The following is a 24,395-nucleotide window of genomic DNA, read 5'->3' on the forward strand; positions in this document are numbered from 1 at the left end:
TGGTTGCTTAACATAAAACCATTAGAAGTATATATAGAATGCCTTGCATATCATGGGAAGTGAGTCAGTATTAAATGATGATGATGATCTGGCATATGACTGCTTTCAATTCCTTGTTATGAACTACCTACATGCTTTAGTCTGTGTTTTAATCTATTTTAAACATACAATTTGAATATAGTGGCCATAGTACCTAATGGCCCACATCTCACTTTGTAGCCACAAAGAAGAATCAAACAGTGCTATTTATAGCATACATACAAACAGCTTTTACATTGGTAGTTATATAATTATGTAATTATATAAAGAAATAGATTTAAATATCAAATCAGAATCTTTTTTATAAAAATTATCTAAAATTAAATTGGGCACAGTGGCTCATGCCTATAATCCTAGCAATTTGGGAGGCCAAGGCAGGAGGATAACTTGAGCCCAGGAGTTCAAGACGAACCTGAGCAGTATAGTGAGACCCTGTCTCTACAAAAAAAAAAAAAAATTAAATTAGATGGGCATGGTGGCACATGCCTGTAGTCCCAGCTACTTGGGGGGACTATTTGGGATGTGAGGATCACTTGAGCCTGGGAGGTCAAGGCTGTAATGAGCCGTGATCATGTCACCTCACTCCAGTCTGAGCAACAGAGTGAGACTCTATCTCAAAAGAAATTATTTAAAATTAGATCTCTTCCTGGAATCACCAATTCTTGCACATTCATGTTGATGCTTCAAATTTTTAACTAATCTTGAACTCTAAACTGTTTTAGCTGTTTATAGTATTTTTCAGGGGATTAACTATTGTTTCAGAAGACCTGATTAATAAACATAAATCACTATGAAAATTTAATCATACCTGCTTATACCTCTTATTTGCAGTAAAACTCATTATCTCCTGGGATGAAGTCTCAAAACTTGAAAAGACTTCAAATGTCATACTGACAGAGAGTGTTCACGTGTGTTCCCAAGGAGAGAATCACTACTTTTCAATGTTTTTGCACATTAACCAAACATACCTTCTTATGGAACAGCTGGCAAACTATGCCATTAGAAGACTTTTTGATAAGGAAACATTTGATAATGACCCAGTCCTTTATAATCCTCTACAGATCACCAAAAGGTATTCAAAGCTTAATTTTTACTTTTCAAAGTATTGTTTGACCATAAGAATGATAGTATTGCTTACCATTAAAAGTTAACTCTTCTATATTATGTGATAGGGGTTTTTTTGGAGTTGATTGTGGGTGTGTGTGTGTGTTTTGTGAGTTTATTCATATGCATTACATAAATAGTACCCTTCTCTCCAGGAAATTTAATTGTAAGAAATAATAGAAGTTAGATTTGAAAATTATTTCTTGAGATTCAGATAGGACTTGCCCTGGAATGCTTTCAGAAATGCATAGATTTTTATGTGTGGTTAGTCTAACTCTAAATTTCTCTATGAATAGTCTAGACAGTTTGGGTCTAAAATTGTTAAACATATTGTTTATTTTTTAAAATAACTTATAGAAAACATTTTTTAATGAAGAGGCAAGTTCGTGGAGTCAGTGGAGCATGGACTTCATAATGAAAGTAGAACAACCCTTAGACAAGGCATATCTCTCAGGACCTCAGTTTCCTCATCTGTCATTTCTACCTCAGAGGGCACTTACGAGGAATGGGCATGATATGTGTGAAAGCACTTCGTAAAATATAAAATATGAGGCAAATATTCATCATTATTAGTGCATCCTTCAGAAGTATGTGTCTGATAGCTGTTTGCCATTATATTTGGTTTGTTGAAACTGACCAGATATCTTTTATCCTGCTGAACATTCTGAACAGTTGACTAAAATGAGCATGCCAAAGGGGAAAAGGAGAGGAGATGATCCAGAAATAGCTAGTGAAAGCAGCTTCTGGCAAGGAGGATGACAGTATAGACTATATGGGAAAGTATAAGAGGAACCTAAGCCGAAGTCCTATGGTTAGACCAGAACAAGTGACCTAGAAGGTTGTATGATCACTACACAGCCCTCATTGGGTACAGTTGTTCCTCTTACCTGTTCCTAAACTATTCCTAAAATTCATATACATAAGGATTTGTTTGTGAGCCTCCCTGCTTTTCTGGAAATTAGATCAGCAAGGTAAATATTTTACACTTCAGTACCAAAACTAGGTCTCAGTATGCATGATTTATAAATAGAATTCTATAAGGATTAAGAATCCTGTTTGTATTATATTATAGGTGGGCATTTGTTTTTGTATTTCATTTCTTGATTGGCAACCATAAACATAAACTGTTTTGCCATTTTATTTCCCTTAAAATATAGTCTAAAAGGCTATCAATGAGTTATTCATCACCAAATCTGTATTTAATTAAGATATAATAAATCCATTTTTGTCTCTGTGCATTTTTAGGAGAGCCCATTGAAAATCGTATGTATCTACATCTTTTTTTCTAGTAAGTTAAAAAGAACAGTAATTCGTTGGGACTTAGTCTCCAAATGGCTTTTTTATAAAATGGAATATCTTTATTGCTCTGCTTATTGTTTTTACAAATATGTATTACTTTTATAGTTTAAACAGTACAGAAGCACAATAATGATAGTTAAGTTTAGCGTATATCTTTCTAGGCTTTTTAATGCATGAATTTATAAATATTTGCAAAAATAGGTCTGGACATCACACATTGTTCTACAATCTGCTTTTTTTCTCCTCTTATATCATGGACATCTTTCTATTCACATAAATGGACTTTATTTTATTTAAATAATAGTGAACCCACAAAATTGCAATTTATTTGTTTTATCAGCTTTCCCAGGTTGAAAAAAATACCATTTAACTGAGGTAAAAATTAACATGGTTGCGGTTTTCTGTTCATGTTTATCAGAAGTATTTTGAAAGACATGATGAACTACCACATATTTAAATAGTATATGCAGGAAGAATGAATTTCGTTTTAGCTTTGTTGGATTTGAGTTAGAACTTGCATTATTTACTTATTATCCCAGATGGCATTGCTGCTTAATGCAATTGTTTCGTGTGCCTAGAAAAAATTATACTATTTAAAGCAATTGCTTTTTACACAAAGGCTACATTTGTCTATCAGTTAATAAGCCCTCTGTATTTATTCACACCTATCCTGTGCCCAACATAGTACAAGCAGTATTATTTTATCGTACTTCTACTTTAGATTTTTTAAAACATTCATTTAAAATTTTACTTCACTTAATTTTTAATACTGTCTTTAATAGACGACTTGTTCCCTCTAAATTTTTATGCCACAAATTTTCATTATTTTCTTTTACTTGAACTGGGTAACTCGCTTGATTTTCTGGTAACCAGATAGGAACATTGTTGTCTTCCAGGATTGATTTTAACCATAGTCACATATTATGCCTATACGATAATATAATAGTCTTCTAGGAAATCACCCCTTAGAGATAGTTTGAAGACCTACATGATCTCTAACCTTTGTGCATTTTAATCCACTAATAAAATGAAATTGGAAGAAAAGAACAAACAAGAGGAGTTTGCAAGGAATCGGTGTATTTTTTTCTATTTCAGAATTTGTTGAAAAATATAGCATTTTTAGTGTTTAATCTGTGTGCTTCACAGTGTATGTAGATTAGTCAATATAGGTATATGTATACCTTAGAATTCATTTCTAAGAATTCATTTGTGCCTCATCCCATTTTTTCTTTCCTACAGAGGTCTAGAAAATAGAGCCCACAGTGAGCAATTTAATGCCTTTTTTAGGCTGCCCAAAGGAGAGAGTTTGAAAGAAGTACATGAATGTTCCTTATGGGTACCATTCAGCCACTTCAATACTCATGGGAAAATGTGCATCTCAGAAAATTATATCTGCTTTGCTAGCCAAGATGGCAATCAGTGTAGTGTAATCATTCCACTACGAGAGGTAATGTAAATTTGGTTACATATCAGTTTTTAGTTTGAAAATGTTATCCTTCACAGAGTAAAATGTCCTTTAATTCTATAAATTATTAAAACCTCAAGATGCAATATCCTTTTAGTAATTTAAAATAATTATTCTTCAGAATAAGAGTACAACCTTCTGAGATATTCTCAGTTCCATTTAGTAAAGTCTTTTTTATTATTATTATACTTTAAGTTTTAGGGTACATGTGCACAACGTGCAGGTTAGTTACATATGTATACATGTGCCATGTTGGTGTGTTGCACCCATTAACTCGTCATTTAACATTAGGTATATCTCCTAATGCTATCCCTCCCCCCTCACCCCACCCCACAACAGGCCCTGGTGTGTGATGTTCCCCTTCCTGTGTCCATGTGTTCTCATTGTTCAATTCCCACCTATGAGTGAGAACATGCGGTGTTTGGTTTTTTGTCCTTGCGATAGTTTGCTGAGAATGTCATACATTTTTGAATGATCAAGCTCCATTTTGCATTAACCTAAATGCTTATCTTGTTTTTAAATTTTAAAGTTTTAAAATTTTCACTTTCAGTAAGAGCTGTAAGACTACTAAATGGTAAAGTTAGACTATCACTTTTGATGTACTCTGTCAGAAAAAAAATAACATTGACATCTTTTACGTAAGTCAAATAAATTGTTGGTATTTGATACTGAATTTTTACATTTGCATTGTCATTTTTAAAGGATACATGTTAGACCTTTTTCTCGAAAAGTGAAATAACTTGCACAGAGGTTACTTGTATGATTGGTGCAACTAGTAACCAAAGTCTATTTCTTAATAAGTCATACTATAGACCAAAACTTTTGGCCACAAAAGAGTAAGCCAAACACATTTTACTTGAAGGTGTCAACAATAAAGGAAAATTTAATTTATCTCTATGTTTTTCACCCCCTAGGTCTTAGCTATAGATAAGACAAATGATTCCAGCAAATCTGTCATCATTAGCATCAAAGGAAAAACAGCTTTTCGCTTCCATGAAGTTAAAGACTTTGAACAACTGGTAGCAAAACTCAGGCTCAGATGCGGAGCAGCTTCAACTCAATATCATGATATTAGCACAGAGGTAATTAATTATACAGCAATCAAATCATTTGAAAAAAAGGTGTGTGTTTAATGTAGTCCATTCTTCAAGAGGAATTCATAGTACTTTTCCTATTTATGCCCAGGGCTTTTTTTTTTAAAGATAGAATCTAAGAAATTATATTGTCTAACTCACATCCTAAAGCAGAAGTGAGAATTAAGGACTTTATTCATTTTTAGGAACTCATACGTTATAAAATTACTATAATTTGATCTTTCTTTTACTCTATTTGCTGTTTACCATATAAATATACCTTGTACTTTCACATAGTTTGGTTTTTAAGAAGTCAAAATATATTTGAGAATTCAGTGAGGCCTCAAAAAAGGACTCCTCTTACTGTTGCAAAGAGATAGCAATTTTAAACCTGTCTGGATATCTTTTACTTAATATCTTGTAGGTCAGCCTTATTTACATAATCTGGCCAAAAGCAAAATAGTGGTATATCTGTTTACTAGTAAAATATTAGAGAGGACAAGGAGGATTTTGATGTTTAATATGTCTCTCATGGAAATGCAGACAGGTCAAATTCAAATGAATTTTCTTTTACAATGTCTAGGAACCCCAAGTTTTAATAGATTGATAAAACTTATCAAATTATAGCTATTTGTATTTTAATTAAAATTCAAAGAAAAACTAAATGTGTCTTTATTGGCTATATTATTTTATTTGAATTGGAGTATAGAGCCTTTTACTGCTATCTCCAGAGTAGAGATTGAAAATAATATGCTAAGTCAATTATAATGCAGTATTGATAAAACTAATTTTCCCTTTGATAATTAAAAAGCACAATGAAAACATGTAATTAAATTTTTTTTCCATCTCAATTCCAGACACAGAATTTCTACATTGGCCATCAAGAGTTTTCCTTGCCCCAACTTTATTATCTCTCATTCTCTTTTAGTATGCACCCAGGATATTCCTTAGTTTGATGTGGGAATACAAGTAAAATCTGACCAGCCTTAGTAGTTTTCTCTCCCAATGCTCCCAAATTCTTACTTATATCATGTTTTCCTTGTTCTGTTCTATTTCACATTCAGTCCGTGTGTTAGCTTCAGAGCTCAACATATCTTTCTTTTTCCTTTAATTAATTTGCTTTTCTGAAACCTGGAGAGCTGTAACTGTTCCCCTTAAAACTTTCATGTGCTTTTAGTAGCTGAGCATGCTCAGTTGTCAAGAAAGGATTTTGTTTCAAAATGAGTTTACCATCTTTCCAAATATGCATCAGAATTCTACAGTTTTCTAGTTTCTCACTCGTTTTTAGAGGTTTTAATAAATATATGTACAAAATACCAGCTAGTATACTATCTGCTTGGAAATATGTATTTTTAAATTGCCATAATATTCTGTTTTCACTTAAGATTTTTATCTTATCAATGATGAAGAATATTGACCCATTTTAGTATCTGTATATATCTAGCTTTAATAATAGTACACGTAAAAAATTAGTAAAGAGAAAGCTTTTTAAACAAGAGCTAGTTCCATCTGATTTCTAAGTAACAGAAATTATAGCTATATTCTTTTATAACTACACTTATACTGAAACAAAGAGAAAAATTGCATTCTATAATTTTAATAAACCTGGTGACTTTTGTACAAACACAAGACTTTTTAATTTAAGTCTCCAAGAGTCTAAATCAACAAGTCTAAATATGAATACAGGAAGTACTTTAGGAAATTTTTCCTGTGAGAATGTCAAAGACATGATACAAAGAACAAATCCTACCAGAAGTAATTGAAATTATGCATGAGTACCAATTCTAGCCAAGTTTTTATATGGATATATATTTAAATGTTCCACATTTTAATAAGTTATACTAAAATCTGGGCATATAAAGAGATTTAGTAAAATTCTAATAAACTGCTTGGAAAAATACATGAATCTTTTACTTTCATTGACACATATAATCAAGAACTATTACTAGATAAGATAATTTTTCAAAACTACTCAATGAAAGAAAAATGGGCCCTCTTAGGTTAGTTTTAAGCAAAGTGGCCTACGAATGGAAAGCACTACTGAAGATCCATTGCCTGATGCTTTTAAACTACATTATGAATGAATTGTAGAAACTATGGAATGTCAAGAAAGGTAGTAATTGAGTTCATGCCTTGAAGTTTTTAGATGGGCAAATAAGTATCTTCTACAGATTATCACAGAATATGTAAACATAACTTGTTTCATATAGTTAGTAAGATAGTTACTAACTATATGTAATATAGTTATTATCTTAATAAGATAGTTTCATAACCAGGACTATCTTACTAAGTTTTTAAATAGAAGTAATGGGTTTCCTACATGATAATGTAGATTGAAATAGTAGTTTAACCAACATAACTGATTTTGTTCTTGCCTTGATAAGAATAAGGTGCTTCCTATGACTATAGTATAAATTTGAAAAATGATTTTTAGCTGTGGGGGTAAATTTATTTCTAAGTTGGGAAACCAGAAACTATTAAAAATGAAATTCACACCCTTTAAATTGTGGACTATGAACAGGATCCTATTTAAGATAAGCTTCTGATATTTGAGAAAAGCATTTGTTTATTTTTTTTTGTTTTAATTATTGGTTTTACAGGTCAATTCTGGCCCCCAAACCACCATTTATTATACGGAGTTTATGAAGTATTCTAATTTAAATATAGTATTTTGTAGAAATTTACACATAAAGAAATGTTCATCTTTGCTTTGTCTTTCCTTCACTTTTAGAGCCATATGATAATTGTAAAAGCAATGTCAGATAATAAAAATGAAACAGATTAAGAATACCTGCTATAGAGTTAACAATCTATGTTGCTTTCTAGATGTGATTGGATTTTGCTCAGGCACTAAAAGTCTGATGAGTGCCAAGTTTATTTGTCATAAGTGTGAACACCCAAATAAATGGAGAGAAATATAGATATTTATCCAAGTATATATATATAAAACACCATGGGTAAAACTTTCCATTCAAAAGAGCCAGAGCAAAAATGTTCAAAAAATTTAAGTTTAGTTCCTTGAATAATCTACTTTATTATACTCTTCAAAATTTTAAACATTAAACTACCATCTTTGAAGGTAAATTTTTTTTATTTTATTTCTTTTGTCATTTTTTTTAAATTTTCTAACCACTTACTGCCTGTTGATGAAGGTGAAGTTTTTAACGTGACTTTATGAATACTTAAGAGGTAATAATGGATAGAACTGACATATTTGTCATCACTCTTATAAATTTATGTTTAGGATTTCATTGCTTAAGAGGTTATTTTTTCCCTCTGGGATACTTTTCCTGTAGTTTAGAACAATAGATAAACTGATGATTCAGTCATTTAAATTAAAGGAATGTGCTGTGCTTGAGATCCAGACTACAACCATGAATTTTCCAACCTGTATTTGCAAAAATATAACTCCTTGTTCAAACAGCTAAACTTAATATTAAGTTGTCAAGTATGTGATTTGTCAAAATAAGCATTTAAAAAAAAAGAAGGGAATTGTTGCAATTTGAGACCTATACTCTCTAATCATTAATGTTTCCTTTATTGGCTTCTTCTACCTTACCCTTTTATTTACACATTGATTTGAATACTCCTCCTTAACTTTCCTTGAATCCTATCTATATTCATCTGTTCTCATGCTGCTATGATGAAATACCCAAGACTGGGTAATTTATAAAGAAAAGAGGTTTAATTGACTCACAGTTCTGCGTGGCTGGGGAGGCCTCAGGAAACTTACAATCATGGTGGAAGGCACCTCTTCACAGGGTGGCAGGAGAGAAAACGAGTGCTGAGCGAAAGGGGAAGCCCCTTATAAAACCATCAGATCTCATGAGAACTCACTCACTATCATGAAAACAGCATGGGAGAAACTGCCCATGATTCAATTATCTCCACCTAGTCCTGCCCTTGACACGTGGGGATTATTACAATTCAAGGTGAGATTTGGGTGGTGACACAGAGCCAAACCATATCATTCCACCCCTGGCCCCTCCCAAATCTCATGTCCTCACTTTCAAAACACAGTCATGCCCTCCCAACAGCCCCCTAAAGTCTTAACTCATTCCAGCATTAACCCAAAGTCTGGGTCCAAAGGCTCATCTGAGATAAAGCAAGTCCCATCTGCCTATAAGCCTGTAAAATCAAAAGCAAGTTAGTTACTTCCTAGAGACAATGGGGGTACAGGCATTGGGTAAATACACAATTCCAAATGGGAGAAATTGGCCAAAACAAAAGGGCTACAGGCCCCATACAAGTCTGAAATCCAGCGGGGCAGCCAAATCATAAAGCCCTGAAATAGTCTCCTTTGACTCCATGTCTCATATCCAGGTCACACTGATGTGAGAGGTGGGCTGCCACAGCCTTGGGAAGTTCCACCCCTGTAGCTTTGCAGGGTACAGCCCCCCTCCTGGCTGCTTTCACAGGCTAGTGTTGAATGCCTGCAGCTTTTCCAAGTGCAAGGTGCAAGCTGTCAGTGGATCTACCATTCTGGGGTCTGAAGGATGGTGGCCCTCTTCTCATAGCTCCACTAGGCAATGCTCCAATGGGGACTCTATGTGGGGGCTCCAACCCCACATTTTCCTTCCATACTGCTCTAGCAGAGGTTCTGCCATGAGGACTCCACCCCTGCAGCAAACTTCTGCCTGGACATCCAGGCATTTCCATACATCCTCTGAAATCTAGGCAGAGGTTTCCAAACCTCAGTTCTTCACTTCTGTGCACCTGTGACTTCTGTGCATCTGTAGCCCAACACCACATGTAAGCCACTAAGGCTTGGGGCTTGCACCCTCTGAAGCAATGGCCTGAACTGAACCTTGGCCTCTTTTAGCCACAGCTGGAGCTGAAGCAGCTGGGATGCAGGGGACCATGTCCTGAGGCTGCATAGAGCAGGGGGGCCCTGGGCCAGGTGCATGAAACCATTTTTCCCTCCTAGGCTTCCAGGCCTGTGATGGGAGGGGCTGACGTGAAGATCTCTGACATGCCCTGGAGACATCCAAATTTGGTGATTAACATTTGGCTCCTGTTGCTTACGCAAATTTCTGTGGCCAGCTTGAATTTCTCCCCAGAAAATGAGTTTTTCTTTTCTGTCACATCATCAGGCTACAGATTTTCCAAACTTTTTGCTCTGCTTCCTCTTGAACACTTTGCTGTTTAGAAATTTCTTCCACCAGATATCCTAAATCATCTCTCTCAAGTTCAAAGTTCCACAGATCTCTAGGGCAGGAGCAAAATGCCACCAGTCTCTTTGCTAAAGCTCCATTTCCCAAGAAGTTCCTCATCTCCATCTGAGACCACCTCAACCTGGACTTCATTGTCCATATTACTATCAGCATTTTGGTCAAAGCCATTCAACAAGTCTATAGGAAGTCCATTGTCCATATTACTATCAGCATTTTGGTCAAAGCCATTCAACAATCTATAGGAAGTTCCAAACTTTCCCACATCTTTCTGTCTTCTTCTGAGACCTCCAAACTGTTCCAACCTCTGCCTGTTACCCAGTTCCAAAGTTGCTTCCACATTTCTGGGTATCTTTACAGCAGCACCCCACTACCTGCTACCAATTTACTATATTAGTCCATTCTCATACTGGTATGAAGAAATACCCAAGACAGGATAATAAAGCAAAGAGGTTTAATTGACTCACAATTCCACATGGCTGGGAAGGCCTCAGGAAATTTACTATCATGGCAGAAGGCACCTCTTCACAGGGTGGAAGGAGAGAGAATGAGTACTGAGTGAAGGGGGAAGCCCCTTATAAAACCATCAGATCTCTTGAGAACTCACTCACCATCATGAGAACAGCATTAGGTAAACCGTCCCCATGATTCAGTTATCTCCATCTGGTCCCACGCTTGACACATGGGGATTATTCCAATTCAAGGTGAGATTTGGGTGGGGACTCAGAGCCAATCTTAATGTCCAGCCCTGCTAGGGCTTGTACTGGCTTCTTGGATTTCAAACTAAAATACCACTGGATTGGTCCACCCTAAGCTGCTACTTTTCCTCTGCCTCAGTCATGGGCATTCTTTATCTTACTTAAGCTACTAAGGTTTACTAAAGTTTAAGGGATGAACTTAGTGAGCCTTTTCTTTTTTTTTTTTTTTTTTTTTAGCACTCCTAGTAATAACTTGCAATAGCTGGTGTAGTTATAATCCATAGAAGCTGGGTAACTGATATGTTTTAAGAGTAAAACTTTGGAGTTCATAAAGTTTTATCTGGAAATACAAAAGACTCGGAGTAACTAAAACAGTATTGACAAGGAAAAACAAAGTTGGAAGACTCATGCTTTCCAATTTCAAAACTTATTATACAGCTATAGTAAACAAGACATTGTGATACTGGCATAAGGGGAGACATGTAGATCAATGTAATATAGTTGAGACTCTAGAAATACATTCTTACATTTATTTATGGTCAGTTAATTTTCAACAAGAAAGCCAACCTAACTCAATGGAGGAAAGAACTATTTTCAACAAATGATGCTGAAACAATGGACAGCAACATACTCCCCACCCCCAAAAAGATGTTGTACTCTTTTCTTAAAACATACACAAAAATTAACTTAAAATGGATCAAAGACCAAAATGTAAGAGCTGAAACTATGAAACTGTCAGAGAACACATAGGAGTTAATCTTCATGATCTCGAATTAGGCAATTGTTTATAGATATGACAACAAAAGCATGTGACCTTAAAGAAAAAATAGGTAAATTGGATTACATCAAAATTAAAAACTTTTGTGCTGCAAATGATATCATCAAGAAAGTGAAAAGACAACCCACAGAATGGAGGAAATATTTGCCAATTATATGTCTGGTAAGGGACTGCTATCTAGAATGTATGAAGAACTCTTACAACTAAATAATAAAAGGCAAACAACCCAATTTTAAAAATGGTTAAAGGATTTGAATAGACTTTTCTCCAAAGAAAATAAAGAAATGGCCAATAAGCACACTAAAAGATTTTTCATATCATTAGTCAATAGAGAAGTGCAAATCAAAAGCATAATGAGATACCATTTCATACCCACTAGGGTGGCTATAATTAAAAAGACAGATAATACTGTTGAGGAGAATGTGAAGAATTAAAACTCTCATATATTGCTGTTGGGAATGTAAAATGGTACAACCCTCCCACCCCATACTTTCTGTCTTCTAATAACCATCATTCCACTCTATACTTTTATGAGCTCAACTTTTTACCTCCTTCATATGAGTGAGAACATATGGTATTTATCTTTCTGTGCCTGACTTATTTCACTTAACATAATGTTCTCCATGTTCATCCATGTTGCTGCAAATGAAAATGTTTCATTCTTTTTTGGGCTGAATAGTATTCCATTGTAAAAATTTATCACATTCTCTGTATCCATCCATCTGTTGGTGGACATTTAGGTTGATTTCATATCTTGGCTATTTTGAGTAGTGCTGCAAGAAACATAGGGGTATAGTTTATATATTTGTGCTTATTTAACATTGCATGCCTGTATCAACACATCCTCATAAGCAATTGGTATTTTCAATGTTTTGGGTTTTAATAGGTGTGTAATGTTGTTTTAATTTGCAATTACCCAGTGACAGCTGATGTTGAACCTCTTTCATATGATTATTTGCCATTTATATCTTCCTTGGTGAGGTATCTATTTAGATCTTTTGCCCACTTTTTAATGAGTCCTTTATTTTTTAAAACATAGTTTTCTTTAATTCTTTGAATATATTTATAATAGCTACTTTACAGTCTTTATTTACAAAATCCAACAAGTGGGCCCCCTCAAGACACTTTCTATTGGTTGCTTTTTTAAGTTCTTATTTCTGTTTTTAAGCCTGACTTCCTTGGATCACCCCCTGAATCAGTATAATTTAGTGGTTATTCAGTGATGGGTTAGATTTCCTTTAATGCCTTATGCTATCAAATATTCCACCTTTTTCTCAAGGATATCTGTGTGAAGGTATACGTCAAACTTCAGGCAATTTTCACATCAGCTTTAGCTTTTATTCCCTGCTTTCAAAGATAGCCAGAGTTGAGTGACTGGGGCCTTCTTCTGTCCCATTTCTTTCCTAGGCATGTTCACAGCCCTGTACATGTGTTCATTCTTCTAGATCCCCAAGAATATGTTGCAGGCCTTCAAAGTTCCACATCATCATCTGGTTTTTCAGGTCTTCCTTTTAAATCTTTAGCCAGGCTCTTGTTTGCTCTAGCTGAAATCATAGCCTTGGACAGCTAGGTTGTTACCAACCAATTGCTATTGTTTTCTATAATACCCTGGGAACAGAGTTTTTTCACCAAGCTGAGCTGTGAATAAAATCAAATGATAACAACACCCTGGGAATAGAGATTTTCCAGGGAGTTGCAAGTTTGGTCAAATATTGTCTATGCCCTAGGGTTAGGGCTTTTAATGAAACTCCAAAAGATCCACTGGCTGCCATACTGCTGGCTTTCATTTCTGAGCTTGGGCAGGTGGATAAAGTTAAAAGCCCCACAGACTCTTCTGGTCTTACTCAGGCTCATTAGTTTTTCTTGAATAGATGCTTTTCAGTTTATTGCATGCCTTTGGTTAATTCCAGTGTTCTGAAATGGTTTATTTTGAATGTTTTACCACTATTTTGTTGCTTTTGTTGGGGAGTGTGTTCACAGAGGTTCTGAACTTGCCATTCTAGAAGTCAGGTTGTTGACATATCTAATTTTGATAGGTATATCTCTGATATATTGCTTTAATATTTGTTGTGTATATAGATTGTGGCTTATAAATGACAGTAAACATTAGAATTTTTTTTTCTTGTAGAAACTTAAGCATGCATCTGGGACAATTACATTCTTTGTTTTTCAGCTTGCTATTAGTTCTGAGTCTACAGAGACATCTGATAATTTTGAGGTTCAATCTTTGACAAGTCAGAGGGAATGCAGTAAAACTGTGAACACTGAAGCCTTAATGATGGTATTTCACCCTCAGAATTTGGAGACTCTTAATTCTAAAATGGTAGGAAAACAAAATATTTAAACCTATGGGCTGAAACATTTGGTGAAAAGTAAAAATCTTAAAAGCAGACTAGAAGGTACCACAACTGAAAACGCTTCTTTTGGGACTTGAAAAGTTTTCCAGCAGGTACTACTGTGTAATTTATTTAGTTTCACTATACACAAGGACTATTATCAGGAATGAAGATAAAAGATAAAAGTTGGACATTGGGGATTTTTACAGATACATAATAGTTGTACACATTTATTGACATTGGGTTTTATTTGCATGGCTTTCTAATCCTGACATAGATGTGATTTGGGGAGAATGATGGTTTAAAGCTTTGCCTCCCAAGTATAACACTTTTACCATTTTTGTATGAGTTTAGCTAAGAATTAAAATAGCAAATTAAGCTGCTATGCTCACATGAGTTTAAAAGATTTTCATGATGACAAGGATTCAGTGTTTCACCCCTGGGTGAATACTGATTTTGGTTTTCTATGTTCTTAATTTCTATAGATGTTGTTTCAAGGTAAAGAGAGTGGGAAAGTTATTTTACGGAAGTTAATTTCTCACTAGATTTAGTTGTTTTGATTTTTCTGTCATTACAGTTGAAAGAAAAAATGAAGGAACAGTCATGGAAAATACTGTTTGCAGAATGTGGGCGTGGTGTTAGTATGTTTCGAACCAAAAAGACTCGAGATCTTGTTGTAAGAGGGATTCCAGAAACCTTAAGAGGAGAACTCTGGATGCTTTTTTCAGGTATTACATTTATTCATTTTATTTATTTAATAGACATTAACTATGCCTTTCTAGGAGTTATGCCCTAAGCTAAAGCAAAAGAATTACAAAGATGGTTAGTACAAAGTCTTACTCATCTTGAGTTCAGACTAGTCAAAGAAAGGTAAGTAGTTATCTACACCTTACCTATCTATCCACACATCCAGCATCTGAGCAGATTAATTTATTAGGCAAGGTATGTATAATGGGGGAATCTTTATCTCTAGTGTCAACAGTCAGTTAAGGGGGAAAAAAGCTCATGAAAATGGTATTCTGTTGGATAAAATTAGTAGCTTGACGTAGATTCTAGTGTAAAGCTCTTTTCTGTTTGTGCTCAGAAATCACTTAAGCATAAGGCTAAATATCAAGGTAATGAAATCCAATTCTTTATGTATATATGGAAATAGTAGCTTCATTATATCCCCCTTCTGTTGTATGTTAATGTAATAATCTTCACAGGTGCTGTTAATGACATGGCTACTAATCCTGGCTATTATACTGAAGTGGTTGAGCAGTCCTTAGGGACCTGCAACTTGGCTACTGAAGAAATTGAACGTGATTTACGTCGCTCTCTGCCTGAGCACCCAGCCTTTCAGAGTGACACTGGCATATCTGCTCTGAGAAGGGTACTCACTGCTTATGCATACAGGAATCCCAAAATTGGATACTGCCAGGTATGACTTAACTATGAGCCCAACTGTGTGTATGTTCCAAATAAAATCACATCAAATCCAATTCCACTAATTTGGAAGTGGTGATTATAAGGAAAGAGATGGGGGTGAGACAGATAGAGCATAGTATTAATGTAAGTAGGATGGTAGTGGGAATACTTAGGAGAATTGATATTTCATTATTTTTCTTTTTCACTTAACAAATGTTTATTGAACTTCTGCTCTATAAAAGATACTCTGCTAGGTACTTAAGGCTATATAAAGATGTATCAGATAAGGGTCCTCCCTTAAAAGTATGTAGACCAGGAGACATTAAAGCATATTCATTAAGAAACAAAAATCAAGTGAGAGAAACTGTTAGAGAAATATAAAGTCCTGTCATGATTTATAACAAGGAGAAACTATTTTTCATCTGGAAGAGTCAGAGAAGTCTTCGTGGAAAAGGTAGCATTTGCAAGTCTTAAAAATTGGTGAATTTTGGACATATGGAAATGGAATGAAAAGAACATGCCAGGTGATGGAATCCATGTAACCGACCACAGGTAGAAGTAAACGTAAAGTATATATAGGACCATGTTTGTTTAGTTTGGTAGAAACATAGGGTGGATGAAGTGAAGTAGTTGGAGAAAAAAAAATCAATAAGGTAGATTGGGATAGAGCTGGAGTTTGAATTTTATTTTATAGGCAGTGGAGGAATCATTGGAAAAAAATTATTTAGGAGCACACAATTAGGATAGGCTAGACTGCTAACACAAACACAGATAATAGATGAAACCGTATAATTTTATTTCTTGAAGGAATAAACAAAGGAGATTGACTCTTCAGGTCAGTAGGCAGCTCTCCTCCATGAGATTATTCAGGAACTTAGACTGTAGGCTGACAGCAGACTGTCATTTTCAAAACAAAACTTCCCGAATACACTTTCATCACCAGTAGCACTCACAGGAACAGGGAAAGAGCATGGAGAAACAACTGTAAAAGATTTTATGGGCTAGGCTTGAAAGGGGCAAATATCACTTCACGCACATTCTATTGGATGATCTTAGTCACGTGGATACACCTATTCACAAGGAAGTCTGTGGAGTATAGTGTGGCTGAGCAGACATGTGCAGCTGCTATGGAAGAAGAGGAGATTGGAATGTCATGGATAGGTAGCACTCTGCACCATACATTTATTTATAATGGGTTGAATACCTGTAATTGTTACATGTCAATACTACCTATCCACTGTAACTTGTCAATAGAGATTTTTTTTTTGAAAAACTGTTTAAGTGAATGGAACATCTAAATGGCAAGGATTTTTAGCATATTTTAGGATCTCTGAAAGGTACAAAAGAAGCATAACGCTTCTTTTCTCAAAGAGCTTATACTCACAGACCCTGTGATATTGTCTATAAGCAGTAGTTTAGAAATAGCTTCAAAATAGGCAGCACTTAATATTGACTTCTAAAAGATGAGAGCAAAGTTAGAAACATGGAGGGCAGGAGGAAAGTTATTTGGGGCTAAAGTATGAGTGATGCCATTCAGGTGAGAATAAGCCCGCCTTGGGAGATAAGATTGGCTAGGTTCACATTGGAATAAAAAAGTAAATTTGTATGGGACAATATCATGAAGAATCTTTAAAGCCTGGGAAAAGAGTTTAAACTTAATATGGTAAACAGATTTTGTTGGTTTTGATCAAAAACCCACGTGACACACATGGCTGGCTAGCTTGCTCCATCTATCTGTCTGTCTATCGATCTATCTATCTATCTATCTATTCTGTCTATCTAATCTTATCTATCATCTGTCTCCATCTATCTGTCTAATGTTGATATATAATTCATTTACCACGAACGTCACCCCTTTAGTGGTCTCTCATATATTCACAGAGTTGTGCAAACCTTCACCATTATCTAATTCCAGAACATTTTCATCACCCTAAAAAGAAGCCCCATATCCATTAGCGGTTACTCCCCATTTCTCCTACTACCAACCCAAGCAATCACTAATCTACTTCCTAGCTCTATGAATATGCCTATTGTGCACATTTTATATAAATTGAGTGATAAAATATGTGATCTTTTGTGCCTGCCTTCTTTTACTTAGCATATCATTTTCAAAGTTCATCCATGTTGTAGCATGTATCAGGACTTCTTTCTTATGATTTAATAATATTCCATTATATGGATATATACCACGTTTTGTTTATTCAATGTTGATAGTTATTTGCGATGTTTTCTTGTTTTGGCTGTTGTGAATAATGCTGCTATGAATATTCATGTACAAGTTTTTGTACGGACATTGTTTTTTATTCTTGTGGGTAAATACCTTGAAGTGAAATTTCTAGGTTATATGATAACTGTCTGTTTAACATTTTGGCGCACTGTCAAACTATTTTCCAAAGAGATTGCACCATTTTATATTCCTTCCAGCAATGTATGAGGGTTCTGTTTTTTCTTTGTCTTTATTTTATTTTATTTTTTTTACCAAATCTCCCCTCCATTCTATGTACAAGGATTCTAATTTCTGCACATCCTTGGCAACACTTCTTAATTGTCTTTCTTTTTGATTGCAGCCATTCCAGTGAGCTTGAAGTGGTGCCTTGGCACTCTTGTTGAAAATCAGTTGACCATAAATGTTAGAGTTTATTTCTGGACTCTCAATTCTATTCCATTGATTTATACTTCTACCCTTATACCAGTGCCGCATTGTCTTGATTACTGCGTCTGTGTAGTAAGTTTTGCAATCAGGAAGTGTGAGTTCTTTAACTTTGTTCTTTTCTAAGATTGTTTTGGCTCTTTTAGTTCCTTGTATTTCCATACAAATTTCAGGATCAACTTGTCAATCTCTGCAAACAAGAAAAAAAAGGCAGCTGGGATTTTGATAGTCATCATATTGAATCTGTAGATCAATTTTGGGAGTATTTCATATTAACAATATTAACTCTTCCAACCCATAAACACAAGATGTCTTTCCTTTTCATTTATTTAATCATTCTTTAATTTGCCTCATCCAAAGATATTTTATAGTTTTCAGTGCTCAAGGCTTGTACTTCCTTTGTTAATTTTATTTCTAAGTATTTTAATTTTTTGTTATTATAGTAAATTGAATTGTTTTCTTGATTTCATGTTTTGATTGTTTGTTGCCAGCATATAGAAATACAACTAATAGCTGATCTTGTGTCCTGTAAGTTTGCTGAGCTTATTTATTAGTTCTAATAGATTTTTTTGTGGATTCATTAGGATTTTCTATATACAAAATCATGGCATCTGAATAGTGTTACTTTTACTTCTTCTATTCCAGTATGGATGTCTTTTTTTCCCTTATTCTTGCCTAATTGACCTGACTAGAACCTTCGGTACAATGTTGAATAGAAGTGGTAAGAATGCATGTCCCTGTCTTGTTATTTATCTTAAGGGGAGTAATCAGTCTTTCACTGTAAAGTATAATGTTAACTGTGGGTTTTTTGTAGATCATCTTTATCAGGTTGCAGAAGTTCTCTTATATTGCTAGTTTGTTGAGTGTTTTTATCATGAAAGAGTATTGATTTTGTCAAATGACTTTTCTGTGTCAATTGAGATGATCATGTGATTTTTCCATATATATATATATATATATATATATATATATATATATAAATAAACATAGATGGATTGTTATATGTTGAATCACTTTTGCATTCCCAGAATAAATCCCACTTGGCCTTTTGGGATCCTTTTTATGTGTTCTTAAGTTCAGTTTGCTAGTACGTTGTTGAGGATTTTTATGTTTATATTTGTAAGATATATTGATATATAGTTTTCTTGTGATGTCTTCGTCTAGTTTGGGTGTCTAGGTTTCTTAGAATAAGTTAGATAGCGTTTCCTCCTCTCCTATTTTTTGAAGAGTTTATGAAGAATTGGTGGTAATTATTCTCTAAATGTTTGGTAGAATTTGCCAGTGAAGCCATCTGCTCTTAGAGTTTGCTTTGTGGAAAGTTTTTTCGTTACTAAGTCAATCTCTTTATTTATTATAGGTCTATTTCACTTTTCCCATTTTAGTTTCAGTAGTTTGTGGTTTTGTTTAGAAACTTGTCCATTTTATCTAGATTATCTAATTTGTTGGCATATAATTTTTCATCATAATCACTTATAATCTTTTTTACTTCTATAAGGTTGATAGTTCTCTATTTCCTAGCTATAATAATTTGAGTCCCCCCTTCTCACTCACACTCTTGCTCTTGCACACTCTCACTTTTGCACTCTTGATCTCTCACTCACACTATCTCGTTCTTGCTCTTTTTTTTTGGAAAATTTTTTTAGTTAGGCTACCTAAAGATATTTCTATGTTTTTTATCCCTTTTTTTTTTGAAAAGATTAAAAAATCTTTTCAAAGAACCAACTTTTGCTTTTGTTGATTTTTCTCTATTTCTAGTCTTTATCACTTTCTACTCGCACAAAGCTGGAAGATTAGCTGGAGATAAGAGCTTAGGTCTTTTCTGTTCTTTCCTAAGCATACATACAGCTGTGAGTATACATAAAGCCATATGCATGTAGTTGGCCTTCTGGGTTCCCAGGAATATGTCACAGTTTTTCAAAGCCCCCACTTTTCTTTTAACACTTTGTTAGCATATTGTTTGGCCCAACTGCTATCCACTGCCTTGGATAGCCACATGTTCAACAACTGCCTCTGATTGTTTTCAACAAACACCACTGGGGAAAACGCTGTTTACACCAGAGGAGCTCTGTGTCAAGTCAAATAAAGACAGCCTTGTGAGAGGAGTCTTCCAGGGAACCACTAGACAAGTCAAATAACAACAATTATTTGGGAATGGGGCTTTGCTGGAGTTCCAACCCCATTCTGTTCCATTCAGTAGCTACTAGGTACTGGTTTCCACTGTAATTGCTAGATGTTGGTTTCTTTCTTTTTTTTTCTCTCTCTCTCTCTTTTCTTTTTTTAATGATAGAGTCTCGCTCTGTTGCCCAGGCTGGAGTGCAGTGGCACGATCTTGGCTCACTGCAACCTCTGCCTCCCAGGTTCAAGCGATTCTTCTGTCTCAGCCTCATGAGTAGCTGAGTAGCCCTGCTGTTTTTATCTTTTTTGTATTTTTAGTAGATACTGGGTTTCACCATGTTGGCCAGGCTGGTTATGAACTCCTGACCTCAAGTGATCCACCCACCTCAGCCTCCCAAAGTGCTAGGATTACAGGCATGAGCCACTGCACCTGGCCTAGATGTTGGTATTTAAGGCTACTGTGAAACTGGGGAGGGGGGTGGGAATAGGGCAATTTAAAATGCCACAGAGCTTACTGGTTTTACTGAGATTCAGCCATTTTATTAAATAAATGCTACCTGAATTGCTGTAAGCTATTGGTTAATTTCCAGAGTTCTAAAGTTGATTCTGATGACTTTTGTCAGTGTTCCTGTTGCTTTTATAGAGGAGAGCATTTTTAGAAGTTCTTACTCTGCCATTTTTACTACATCCCCTCCCAGTATGGTTTCTTGCATGGGAAAATGATTCAGTAAAAACTAAGCTTGACATCAAACAGTGTACTAGATTTGGCAAGAAATTGACATAGTTAATATACAAATCTATATGAAAGGTATGAAAGTATAAAAATGAGCAATGGACATGAAAGGATGAATCACCAAAGAGAAAATACAGGTTGATGTTAAAGTCTGAAAAAGGAAGTTCAACCTCAAAGAAATTAAAATTAAAACAATGAGATACCATTTTTCACTATCAAATCAATAAAGATGATTATAGTTATTACGATTCACAATATTGGCAAAGATGCAGTGAAATAAACATTTAAACATTATTGGTCAGAAATATAAACTGGTATTTTCTTTCAGGAATTTAATTTGGCAATAATATGAAGTCTTTTAAAAATACCATGTGACCAAACAATTTCATTTCTAGGTATGTGTCCTGAGAAAAAAGTATAGTTGGATGAAAATTTATATTAAAAAGATAACCATTGCAGCATTATATGTAGTAGTAAAAAATTGGAATTAACCTAAAAGTCCAACAATAGTAGAATGGTTAAATATATTATATCCACCTTAGATTTTTTTAGTCATTAAAAATACTGTTTTAGAAGAATATTTAGTGGCATTGAATATTACTATCTAGTGCTAAGCAAAAAAATAAAGATTTAGTACACAATGTGATACAAATTTTAGGAGAAAAAGGAAGAAAAAACTGCAGAAAAATATATCAACTTGTTAACAGTTTACTTCTGGGTACACAAGATACAAGAGGTTTTATTTTCTCATTCATACTTTTCCATTCTCTCCAAATTCTATCCATTAAGGATTTATTACTTTATAATAAGGGATGTGGCAATGTATATAAAAGTAGTGATCTGATATTTGTATGCAAGATAGGTAAGAAGCAGCAGCAAGTTAGAGTGGTAGTGGGAATGGGAAGGAAAAAGCAAATCCAAAAGATGTTTTATAAGAAGAAACTCTAGGATATGAAACAGATGCAGCAGATAGAGGGTTTTCAGCATAATCAAAACTAGGATAGATAAGAAGAATCCTACTTGATAGGGGAAAGAAGATGTTCAGTTTTGGACAAAATTGAGGATGATTCATATCTGAGGACTATTTCTTTATAGGTAGTTGGAAATACAGATGAAGTTCATTTTCTTTTGTTTTAGTATGTCTTTGAAAATTATGTAGGCTTTTTTCAGATTAGTGATAATTAAGGTTTTTCACTCTTTGAAATTAGAGAGGTTTTGCTTATTATGTTCTTTATTTATTATATTACTGCTTCACTTTTCTTGAATGTTACTTTATAAAATAACTGATTATCAAGTGTTAGCCTGACTTCACCTTGTTTTGCCTTGGACTGGCTCAGAGTTCTCATGTTTCCACTGTTGTTACACTATTATTACTCTCAGTTATTCTTCTTGCTGTCAAAAACTATCATGTTTGAAGAAGTATAATTATTACCTGAGCAATATTTGCTTTTTAATACTATTTTTTATGAATTTTAGGCAATGAATATTTTGACTTCAGTGCTGCTTCTATATGCAAAAGAGGAAGAAGCTTTTTGGCTTCTGGTTGCTGTATGTGAACGAATGTTGCCTGATTATTTTAATCGTCGAATTATTGGTAAAAGAAAAACCACACACACACGTATGCATACACACACAGAGATGTATATTTCTTTTCTAAACAATTTCAATGTCTCTTGTCTAATTACTAATAAAGTAGAAGGACTGATGTATTATGTTGTGGTATAAAATGCAAGCAACATCAAAATTTCACATTCACTGACATTCTCAAAAGAAGAGCTTTTTGTACTGAATGTATAGTCGGAAAGATTGTTTAATATGTTGCTTTTAAAAATAAAATACCTGGTCTGTTTCTTAACAAAAATGGAAGCATTAAGTTTATAAACTCTATGTTGCTAAAACAATGGTGATCTCAAGTATCCACAGCTACTGGTGAATTTTTGTAATTTCTTGATGGGAGGGAGATTTCAATCAGCTTAAAATTTCCACATTTGTATGAATTATATAGATATTTGTAAGATTTCAAAGAAGGATCGAGTTCTTAGTTTGTTAATGGTATAATTTTTATTTTATTTTATTTCATTGAGACGGAGTCTCGCTCTGTCGCCCAGGCTGGAGTGCGGCCTCGGCTCACTGAAAGCTCCACCTCCCGGGTTCACGCCATTCTCCTGCCTCAGCCTATCGAGTAGCTGGGACTACAGGCGCCCGCCACCATGCCCGGCTAATTTTTTTATTTTTATTTTTTTTGTATTTTTAGTAGAGATGGGGTTTCACCATGTTGGCCAGGATGGTCTCAATCTCCTGACTTCGTGATCCACCCGCCTCGGCCTCCCAAAGTGCTGGAATTACAGGCGTGAGCCACCGCGCCTGGCCAATATTTTCTTTAGTCATCAAATATTTACAGATCTGTGACCCCTTACCTTAAAACTTATGAATGGTCTCTTTGTACCGTAATAGGCTTTCAGGATTGTGGTTAGGTCATTGATTGTACTGTCTTTCACTATAATTATTTGTGTATTTATCTTGAGTTGTGCTAGATATTAAACTCCCTGAACATGAGACTATTTCATTAATTGGTATAGCTCTTATAATACCTAGTACAGGTCTCTGCATATAATAAAGACTCAATAAATAACTCTTCAAATGAATTTGAATTGCGTTTCTGAAGTACATGACACTACTAGCAGTTAGATGTATAAAATACAGAAGAGGTTCTGAAAGAGTTCATAATTTAAGGAAGAAGAATGAGATACATCAGCATGCTAATAGAAGTGGGGAGGTATGGAAGCAAGTCCTTTTGAAAAATGTTTATTTTTAAACTTCTTTTGATATTCTCTAGGTGCCTTGGTGGATCAGGCAGTCTTTGAAGAACTTATCAGGGATCACCTTCCTCAGCTGACAGAACACATGACTGATATGACATTCTTTTCCTCAGTTTCTCTCTCTTGGTTTCTCACACTTTTTATTAGTGTGCTACCTATTGAAAGTGCAGTGAATGTGGTGGACTGTTTCTTCTATGATGGAATAAAGGCCATTTTGCAACTGGGATTGGCAATACTTGACTATAATTTAGACAAACTGCTGACTTGTAAAGATGATGCTGAAGCTGTGACAGCTTTAAACAGGTATTATAAGAACCATAACGTTTAAATCTGGAGGAGATTTGAGAGATGATGTTGTTCAATCCCCTATTTTACAGAGGAAACTGAGCCCTAGAAATTTCAGTTTGTCCGAGATTACAAAACCACTTGAATGAAAGAGCTACACCTAAAGTCCAGTCCTCTATCTCCAGAAAAAATATAGCAAGAATAAATCACTTTGAAGTGAACCACTAAATTATGTACACATTTACACTAATATTGTTGATTCAGTATGCTAGGACTTTCATATTCCCAGTTTGAGCTATAAAGTGTCTATGTAGAATTAGTTCAAGCAGGAAAAGGGTAGTTGATAATGTTAAATATCCAGTGGCCAGGAACTTATTCTGGTTTCTATGTGGTTTCAGGTGGGTTGAACTTTATTTTCCTAGT

The 24,395-nt window shown here is 34.7% G+C and overlaps 1 protein-coding gene across 4 annotated transcripts in view; it reads left to right on the forward strand.

Moving 5' to 3' along the window:
* The window catches only part of TBC1D8B (TBC1 domain family member 8B), a 68,365-nt gene that overhangs the window by 17,226 nt on the left and 26,744 nt on the right, over nucleotides 1-24,395 (forward strand). The window contains exons 5-12 of one of the 4 annotated variants that reach the window (XM_054472217.2): nucleotides 871-1,111; nucleotides 3,682-3,889; nucleotides 4,822-4,989; nucleotides 13,801-13,950; nucleotides 14,541-14,691; nucleotides 15,169-15,383; nucleotides 22,345-22,462; nucleotides 23,705-23,990. In XM_054472217.2, the coding sequence (XP_054328192.1) occupies nucleotides 871-1,111; nucleotides 3,682-3,889; nucleotides 4,822-4,989; nucleotides 13,801-13,950; nucleotides 14,541-14,691; nucleotides 15,169-15,383; nucleotides 22,345-22,462; nucleotides 23,705-23,990 (1,537 nt within the window). Of the gene's footprint in view, nucleotides 1-870; nucleotides 1,112-3,681; nucleotides 3,890-4,821; nucleotides 4,990-13,800; nucleotides 13,951-14,540; nucleotides 14,692-15,168; nucleotides 15,384-22,344; nucleotides 22,487-23,704; nucleotides 23,991-24,395 lie in introns of all 4 variants that reach the window. The other 3 variants (XM_063660657.1, XM_063660658.1, XM_063660659.1) reach the window with 3 other exon arrangements.

Source organism: Pongo pygmaeus, chromosome X (assembly GCF_028885625.2).
Source record: "Pongo pygmaeus isolate AG05252 chromosome X, NHGRI_mPonPyg2-v2.0_pri, whole genome shotgun sequence".
NCBI classification, from domain to species: Eukaryota; Metazoa; Chordata; class Mammalia; order Primates; family Hominidae; genus Pongo; species Pongo pygmaeus.